General features: G+C 53.1%; 1 protein-coding gene across 1 annotated transcript in view; it reads right to left on the bottom strand.

Moving 5' to 3' along the window:
• Window positions 1-8,655, bottom strand: part of RGMA (repulsive guidance molecule BMP co-receptor a) — a 28,034-nt gene extending 19,379 nt beyond the window's left edge. Inside the window, exons 1-2 of the mRNA XM_085308635.1 lie at window positions 8,564-8,655; window positions 459-574 (exon numbers count right to left, since the gene is read on the bottom strand). Coding sequence (XP_085164761.1) covers window positions 459-574; window positions 8,564-8,577 — 130 coding nt within the window. The 5' untranslated portion in view covers window positions 8,578-8,655. The remainder of the gene's footprint in view (window positions 1-458; window positions 575-8,563) is intronic.
• Between the last annotated feature and the right edge of the window lie 666 nt (window positions 8,656-9,321).

Raw genomic sequence — 9,321 nt, 5'->3', positions numbered from 1 at the left:
GGGGGTCGTGCGGCGGCCGCGGCCCCCACGCGCGGCGCCGCCCCCGGGGCAGTGCGGCCCCCGGGCATCCCCGTGGGCATCTGTGGGGCGTTTCGCCCCCCGGGAAAGGGAGGACAACGGGACCTGCGTGACGGCTGCTGTCAGCCCGCCCTGGAAGCGGGGGTCGCTTTTATTTCCACCTTCCGTGCGCACCGGGGAGACAAAGAATACGAGGACCAGGCAGCCCCCCCTCCCTCCCCTCCCGCCCCCCACCGCAACTGCTTGGGGAAAAGCGAGGGAAAGGGGGGGACACACCAAAACTGAGTCCCTCCGTGCATATTTTAAACATGTGGCAAGCTGCTGCATAGAGGGAGAGAGAAAGAGGCCCACGAACAGGGGTAGCACAGTGCTCTCCAAGGGCTGCGAGAAATACGAGGGGGGGGGGGAAATAATCTTCAAAACAAGAGGCTGTTCCTTACCTGAAGGGAAGATGCAGAGAAAGACAGGGAGGATTTGGAAAAGTCCCAGGGCTGTGGATCCTGCCCCTCTCCCCATACCCATCCATCCAGCTCGAGCTTTAACCACTATCCTCTCCCTGGAAGAAGAGTTTTAAAAGAAAAAAAAAAAAAAGGAGAAGGGAAGAGAGGAAGAGAAAACAAAAGGAAAAAATAAATCAATTGAAAGGAAGAAGGAAAAAAAAAAATCAAAAGCCGCACATGGCTGCACGGAGCGCTGCGCTCGCTGTGCAGGGCAGGGACAGGCGGCCCCAGCTCCCGGGCTCGGGTGGCCTCTGCACTGAGAGATCACACAGACTTTTTCTCCTTCTCCTCCTCGCCTTCCCCTCCCATTCCCAAACAGCGCCAACCATCAATCATCCCCGCCGCCTTCCAATGCCGACATCCTCCTCCTCCTCCTCCTCCTCCTCCGCGGCCGGCTGCCCGCCCCCGAGGGCGGCCTCGCCGCTCTCGCCGCCCCCGGGGCAGCGGTGGGAGCTGGCGCGGCGCCCGTGGCTCCCCGAACCACGCGTGGGGTTGCACGAGCTGGATTTCGCGAGTGGGATTTCACGAGTGGGGTTTCGCCAGCGCCTTTGCCCCTCTCCCCCCCTTTCCCCGGGCTGCCAGGACCACCTCACCCCATGGGAGAGCACTCTGGGTCTTCCGCACGTTGGGGACTTTGTCCCCCCACCTCGGAGGGCAAAGGGACCGAGGCCTCCGTACCGCGGCGGCGGTGGAGGGAAACTGAGGCAGGGAGACTTTAGTAAACTCCCGGTTGCGAAGCAGGCGCTCCTGGCACCCGGCCTGGGCTCTGCCCGTCACCTCCTACGGCGAGGAGCTTCGCCGCTCAGAGCTGGCTCTGCAGTAGGTGTGAGCGTTTCACAACCTGTTCCAGGTCACTCACCCACACCTGCACTGGCAGCCGTGAAGCAAGCCTGGGTGACTCAGAAACAGCAGGTCTCACAGATAGTAATCATTAGACCAACAGTCCCCAGAGACAGGAACGACTGTCCGGACCACCGAATCCAGCTGCAAGCCCGCTGAAGGACTGATCCAGAGGACTAACAGGTACCCGTGCTTCCTCAAGACTGATGAGCAAAGGTATTGTAAAGGCTTTACCAAACCCCTATCACAGTCTAGCTGGCACTGCCAGCCCACAGGTCGCTTTGGATGTTCAATTTTTCCCTTTCTCTAGGGGAAGGTCTCACCAGTTGTACCAGCACTGGCGTCCTGGGGCTCTCACTTTGCCAGCACCTTTCTCCAGCCCAGGAGATCCTCTGGGTCAGACGGCCATCCCTGGTCCCCCTCCCTGCTCATGGGGTGCAAATGGAGCAGCACCTTGGGGCACTCTGACATTCGCCTGGTGAGCTTCAAAATACTGCTATTTTCTGCAACCAGCAAGGCCATGGCAAAAATGAGGGTGGCTGGTTGGACTTGCAGCTGCCCTGCCCCAGGGGTTTGCTCCACTCAGGAAAARGCAAAGCCGGAAGGAAAGCATCCCCTTAGCACTGCACCAGCGCACCTAGATCTCTTTACAATTTCCCTTGAAGGATGCTTTAGTCACAATGRACTACCACAACTTCATTTCTGATTGAGAGCCCACGGGTGTGACATGCTTTAATTAATGTGCTTTAACTTCTCTGTTTTAGCTCATCAGCCCTCCTTTGAATGAGCCCCCCCCCCCATCCTAACATTTCATGTCCTTTCTCTTGGGGATCTAATATAGAGAATAAAAGAAAAAGAAGCTTTTTTCCCCCTTCACCCCCCCCTTTTTTTTTAAATCCAGCCGTTCTCTCAACTCTGTAATTGTTCTTTAGTAAAGGGTCCTTCCTCCTACAGCTTAAGATATATTCCTCGATTTTGCCTCTTTTTGTCCTCAGAATTTCTCTGCTCTGCCTCTTCACAAACACTCTGGAGGATGCTTTCTGGAGGATTGATAGCTTAAAGTCTTCAAGAAGACTTTGTGATCTCCTCGTTGCAGTGGATTGACTCTGTGATTCAGCTACAACAAACGTCCTGCGGAAGGTGAGGTGAGGAAGATAAGATAGGCGTGAATATCTGAAGATATATTCTCAGATCTGGTATCACTGATCTACTTCCCCTTGCGGGTTTTGAGACCCTTTGCCTCCAAGTGACAGCACACTGGGGTTTTGTCCAGGATGCAAATGGTATTAAAATGTAGTTTTTCCATACACAACCCATATGGGATCCAAAAAAAACTTGACTGGAGCTTCATCTTGGTCCTGATCCCTCTACAGTTACGCTCAGATGATGTCCAGTAAAGCCAGTTTTGCTGCAGAAGAGCTGCCAACCTGGGCCGAGCTGGGCAAGAGATGAAAGCTGGCAGGCTGGATCCAGACCTGTAGCGAAGGCAGCGTGGGAGGAATGCCTACCCCAAGCATCTCTTTGCGGGGGATGTCAAACAGGGGCAAATAYGTCCAAGCCCTGCCAGCTGTGCTACCACCCAAGAAGAAAACCTCGCTGATGGGACGTGTAGGCAGCTGGAGCTGGAAGGAGCCTGGGGGAAAGGGAGCGGACCCAGGAGCTGGGAAGAGTCTAGGCAGGGGGAGAATGAAGGAAAGGAGCTTTAGACCCCCAAACTCTCCTCTTGCTCTTGTCTGTCTGCAGTGCAAGYTTTGCTTTCATTTCAGTCTCAAAGATCTCACTTCAGCTCTTTCCCAGGTTGAAGACATATAGCACGGTCTATTTACTTTTTAACTCACACAACAGCTGAATTACTAACTTCTGCTAAGATGCAGGTGCTAAATAACTGCTGTGAGGCTGGTTTGATTGTTTGACCTAAAGCCCTGCTTTGGCATTGCTGTTCAGTGGCAAACTCGCACATTGCAATGTGAGACCGGAATCCAGTTAAGACTTCTTATTTATTTATTTATTTATTTATTTATTTATTTATTTTTAATATAAGATCGTTGTGAAACTTCTGCCTTTGGCTTAGGGAAAACTGTGCTGCCATAAAGCAACGATCTGATGACAGTGGCTCCAGTTCGTAAAAAATTTCTCCTCGATTTTGCTCAGTTGCATCATGCATTGCAAAAGGGACTGCTGTTTTTGGCATTGACCAAAGCGGAGGATTTCACTGGAGAAAACAACAGATGTGTGCAAACCGTAACAGCGGAGCGGGGAAAAGCCCCAAATAAGGTATGTTTCTGAAATCTCGCTCCCACGTTTTACAAATCACCTTCACCTTTCTGATATTAGCTGAATCGAAGCCTCGGATTTTAAATCACCCACCAAAACATACGCAGTGTGAAATCAGTATCTCTGCTTCACCCACGGGAGACGCCCAGGCTGCTAAACGTGGAACAAAGCGAAGYGCTGGCTGCTTTCTCCCTCGCCACCCGCAGCGAGGCGGCACCTTTCCGCCCGAAGGAGCCCGCCGCCCCTCGCACCCCGCGGCCGCCCGGCGCGAACGCCTCGGCGCGGGCACGCGCGGGCGCAGGGTGCAGCCGCCCGGCGCAGGGGGCAAAGGAGCAGCCGGCGCCGCTTACACATCGATTCGCTCGCTTGAAGCCATTAAAGCGGGGTGGGGGCGGGGGCAGCGGGCCTCTGAGTTTCTAGGTGACGAATCAGGAGAAATCGGTCGGCGTTAGCCGATACGGTTCTCCGRGGTGTTCGCGGGATGAGCGGAAAGGGCACGGCTCCCGGAGGAAATTCAACGGGGATCGGTTGTCTGAATTTTGCTTTTCTGAATATTTCCCGGCACCTCCTCTGCCCTGCGTCACACYGTGCACGGCTGTGGGCTTCAGGGAGGCTGCTGAGTGTGTCTAGCTTGAACCGTAAGGTTTAGAGATGATACCTCCCCGTACAGCCTTCCTAATGGAATTATTCGGTACCTATAATTACATGGCTAAAATAGTAAATATGGGTATTTCTGAGGACTGTAACTAGTAGTTAGAGGAATGGATGTCGGGACTCCTAGGTCTACTCCTGACTCTCCCGTGAACTTTCTGCGTGGCAATTCTTCCTGCAGCTATCTCCACACATCTTCAGAAAGCAGCTTTGCCTTCTCCGCCTCAGTGTCCTCACAGCAAAAACCGAGGCAGTGCTTGTCTCCTGTGCGGCGGGGTGAGGAATTTAGTTAAGACACGTTTGCAGAGCCCTGTATGATCCCCAAAATATGTTTATGAGGGCAAAACTGTCTTCCCACAGAAGTCCATGGCAAAATGCTCCTTGGCTTTTCCGAATGGAGAATCAGCCCTGAAGAGTAACTCTGGCATGAACGTTCGCAGCAATGTACAACGCTGCAGCCGCTCATAAAATGCCACTTAACATCTAGGACCACACAAGCCTGTAGCCTATATCAGATCCTTATGAATTATCCATATTAAATATTCCTGGGCATTTCTATTGCTACTGATGGAATTAGAAAATACAATCACCGCTTCGCAGACACCAAAAGAAGCCTGTGAACCCCAGTGCTTAGGTGCTGGTGGCAAACCAGTTGAGATGAGAGGGGCTGTGCCCGCTACCTGTCCTGATTCATTTTGTGCTCTAGAGTTTCCATCAGCGAATAATGTTGGTGTCTGTTTTTAATATTCTAGGTGCTAGACTGCAGGGAAAAAGGTTATCTGGTTGCCGAGCCTAGTTCAAAACTGGTTAGAAAATACCAAGTAGCACACTGGTTCTCAGATTAGCAGATTTGTTCCTTGCTCCCCTCTCACCCCACCTTCCTCATTYTGCTTAGCTGTGGTGTCCAGCTATATATCCAGTAAGAGATCGTCTCTTTAACTGTATGTTCCAGCAAAGTCTAACCTAAGCAGGCCCTGTCAAAGGTGTGCTGCCAAAATGAAGAACCAATTTTAACAGTGGTCATCTGTATTTGACGTTCCTCAGGACGAAGAGCTTAGACGAACTCTGTTCAGRGCCTGGCCAGAATAAACTGTGATTGCCAGTGCAGAAAGCTAATCCTGAAATGTTCTGCAATGCTTTATATTAGTGTTTGGTTTAAACAGCGAAAAGCAGACCACTCCTTAAAGGAGGAAGAAAGGAAAAACRCTTACTGTTTGGAGTGGAAAACCCTAAATTATTCTCTGGGGAGGTCTGACAAGTGATTCCAAAGTGCTCATGGAAGAAAAATCAAACACCTGTGTTCTGARAGATTCCCATATTAGAGAAAAAACTTCCAAACAAGAAGAAAAAAAAATCATCTTTTTGCAATAACTGCCACACCTCACGTCTGTGATAGTGGAAAACATTGCAGCTCATTTTAAAGACCTTCCTTTTACTCATCATTCAATTATTTACCGTTTTACAATTTTCCCTGCTGACAGCAGAAACTCTCCTGTAGCTGTCAGATAACAGCTTTATGCTCCTATATGTTGCTGTGTGCCTTGAAGTTGCTCAGTAAGTGTCTAAAAAAGCTCCTTTACTAGCCTGTCTTCCTCCACAACACATCCTGGGTAGAGAAAGTGTCTGCCAGGGGCCTCAGTAGTGCCCTACACATAATTTTTGCAGTAACTTAATGGGGCAGGTGGAGGTGATGGCACGGAGCTGGGCTTTGAAGGCAGACAGACTACGGCCTAGCAAAGTGTGGAGAAGCTGGTTCACTGTTTCAGGTAACGAACCTGCCCACAGCTGCCTCTGTGAACGTTAGACTCGCCAGTCTGGCTATTCGAAGAGAGACCATTGGGTTGAAGGTATATAACAGCAATAAAAAATAAAAAATAAAATAATTAAAAAAGCTTTCTTGACCTGCAACTTTCCATCCACAGAGAGTGATTGATTAAAAGCTTCCCTAAAAGAAGTTGCTGGTAACTCTACTTTGGGTTCTCTCTTTACAGTGCCCGCTCCAAACAGTTGGACACAGAAGTCACATCTAAATGCTCAAAACTGACCAGGCTAAACAAGGGATAGGGAAGAAGGGGTGGTAGAAAACCTCCAGTCTCACCCGTGACAGCAAGCAAAGCAAAACAGGAGATATTTTCAGACAAATAGGGTTCATCATGTCAGCTTTTTTGACTGGTGGCATTCGTTGCTTTCTCCCCATTTCGATTGCTCGCAATGCCTTGTGGAGTGAGCTCGGCTTTCATGCAAGGGAGCTCGTAGCCATTCCTTGTCCTGCAGGTCAGGGGACTGGCTAGGACTCCTCTTCTGGGGGTTTGGCCCTCTGCAAGGAGCTGGTCTTCTTGGCCCAGTCGCCTTTTAGAAATAAATGCCAAGCAACATCTCTTCATTGTACCTTCTTCATGTCTGAACTCCCATCTAAAAAAATACATGGGCCGGGAGGTGCCCAAGAGCACGTTCGAATGGCCAAATGTCAGCTCAGCAGAAAGGACAGATAAGTCTGAACTGCCAAAAAATAAACAGCACAGAAGAAYCACAGAGACCTGTATGTTTATCAGCAGAGACAGAAACCAGTTTGTGTAGCAGGACAACAGGGCAACCTCATTCTTCTCTGCTGCTTTTAAAAACTGTTTGTGTCTTGAAATAGTACAAACGTAGCTGCATAATTTTCCCTGTCTCCAACCGGTCAGCTAAGGACATCTCCTGGGTCTCCTCRTTTAAAGGTAACACGGCTGTTACTGAAAAATGCGTGATGGCAAAAGCAAGTGTTTGCAATCTAGATCTTGAGCACTTTGAGGAAGGGGAGCTTRAAGGATCCTCATGGAAAAAGCTTTTTGATCCCTACCACCTTGCCAGCATCCGCTTGTGTCAATTCCTGACAGCGATGGCTAGAAATATAATCCATCACCGGGTGCCTTTCCTGTCCTCTCAGTTACAAAATGCTAAGGACCTCGACATCAGCCGATTTTAAACATTTTCCTGAATATCTCCTAGGACAGAGACATTCCTTCTTATGAGGAAAAGCAATAGCAAAAATCTTGAATCCAGCACATCTGTAGGTATTTCAGCAAACGACACTGGATTGCTGCKGAGGTGTTTCTGAACAGGGAGCAGCTTTCGGACGGGTGCGTGTGCTCTCTGTCYGGATTAAGTACAGCTCGGGGCTCTCGTTCCCGCTGGGTGGTGCTATTATCCCTAAACCATTTGCAAAAGTATCCAATTTATAAAATAAATGCAATCCAATGCCGCCTTAAACCACATGACATAACAGCAGCTTGCAAGCTCTCATTAAAATCTCAATTTGGGGAAATTGATTCTACCTCCGAGCAATTGCGATGCAATTACTCCAACAGGCAGCAATCAAGAATCACATCAAAACAACACCAAACTTTCATCTCTTGCTTCACAACCACCACCAGAGCAAAAAGCACCTGTCTTGCAAACACAACCTGGATGCCTTAAATGTATATAGTATCTGGGTCCCTGAGTGCGAGCGAGACTCGACAGAGGTTATTCTAGCTGGTGCCTCCAAAATGTTCTGACTCGGGGTGATATTCTGCCGCATTACACCGCTTCCTCCTTTTTTCTCCCCCCTCTAGCTGAGGTTACTGGGCTATTTGCGGAGCCGGTTCAGGGGGAGGCAGGGAGCGAAGACGAGTGTTCCCCCCACCCCCCCCGAGCGAGGCGTCGACCCGCGCGGCTCCCCGCGCTCCCCCGCGGCCGCGCAGCTGTCACAGCCCGGGCCGGCGGAGCCCCCCGGTTCTGAGCCCGCAGGATTTGGGGAGAAATCTGGGCATCCCCGCCGCCAAGCCTCGCCACTCTGTGTCATAGCGACCAGCCCCGTTAGGAGCTCTGCAAGGGGAAAGGAGAAATGCTGGGGGCGGAGGGCGACGGTGGTGCGGGGGAATTATTATTATTATTATTATTATTATTATTATTATTATTATTATTATTTTAGATGAGTGGCCTTGCAATGCATTGCATTGCATTGATTTAGCCCAGGAGGGTGCATTTTCAGTGGCAACCATCAAAGGGAGGATAAATAAAGACGCGCATGCACGGCGGGCTAGCGCTGAGGCGGCCGCGGAGAGATCGGGCAGAGCAGCCGGGAGGAGCCGAGGTTTCTYGCCGAAACGCCGTGGGAGGGAGGAGGCCGGTGGCAGCGGGGAGCCGCAGCCTCGGCAGGTCCCGAGGAGCCGCCGGCGGGCCCGGCCGCGCGGGGAGCCGCGGAGGCGCGCAGCAGCCCCGCGCAGCAGCCCCGCGCAGCAGCCCCGCGCCCCGCTTACCTTAGCGGCCGCATCAGCCTCGCCAGCCCGCCGCGGGGGGTAGTGCAGGGAGCGGCGGCTGCTTTTCCAGTAGAGGGGGGAGGAAAAGAAAAAAAAATGAAAAAAAAGGGGGGGAAGCGGGATGGTTGGGGCGGGGGAGAAGAGCGCGCGGCCGGCGCGCAGGCGGCCCCCCGTGCCCTGCGCAGGGCTGCGCCGGCGGGGTGCAGCGCGGCCTCGCTCAGCGGGACGCGGGGAGCCGCATCGCCCGCCCGGAGCGTGTGAGAGGCAGGCGGAGGCGATAGCGGCAGATAGGGAGGTCCCCTCCCTCCCGCCCCGCATCCCTGCCTCCGCCCCGGCGGGGACGCGGGGAGCCGGCCCCGGCGGGGGGGGGCGGCGCAGCCCCGGCCGGGGGGACCCGCCGCCCCCTCCGTGTGCAGGGAGCGGGCCGGGGCGGGGAGGAGATGGGGGGGATGCTCCGTCTGCAGCGGGGGGCACGGAGGGCAGCGGGTGTTGGGGGCTCCCCCCTTCCAAGGACGCGTGTCGGGGCGCCCCGAGCACCTCGGTGGGGACGGTGCGGCCAGGCTGGGCACGGGCGAGGGGAGAGGAGCTGCTGCAGGGCACTGGCGGCCGGGGTAGGTACCCCTGCAGCCACCCCGAGCCCCCGGCGCGAGCTGGGGCCGAGCACCCGGCTCCCATGGAACTGGCATCAGCCTCCCATTGGTGGGAGGCACCTTCCCCCGGGTGCTTGCATTTCTGCTGCTGCGGTGGGCAAGCTCTGG

This window comes from Rhea americana, unplaced genomic scaffold (genome assembly GCF_003343005.1).
Source record: "Rhea americana isolate MKP2758 unplaced genomic scaffold, rheAme1 scaffold_28, whole genome shotgun sequence".
Lineage (NCBI taxonomy): Eukaryota > Metazoa > Chordata > Aves > Rheiformes > Rheidae > Rhea > Rhea americana.
The sequence above is the reverse complement of the archived record's forward strand: the minus strand, read 5'-3'. Positions and strand labels throughout refer to the sequence as shown.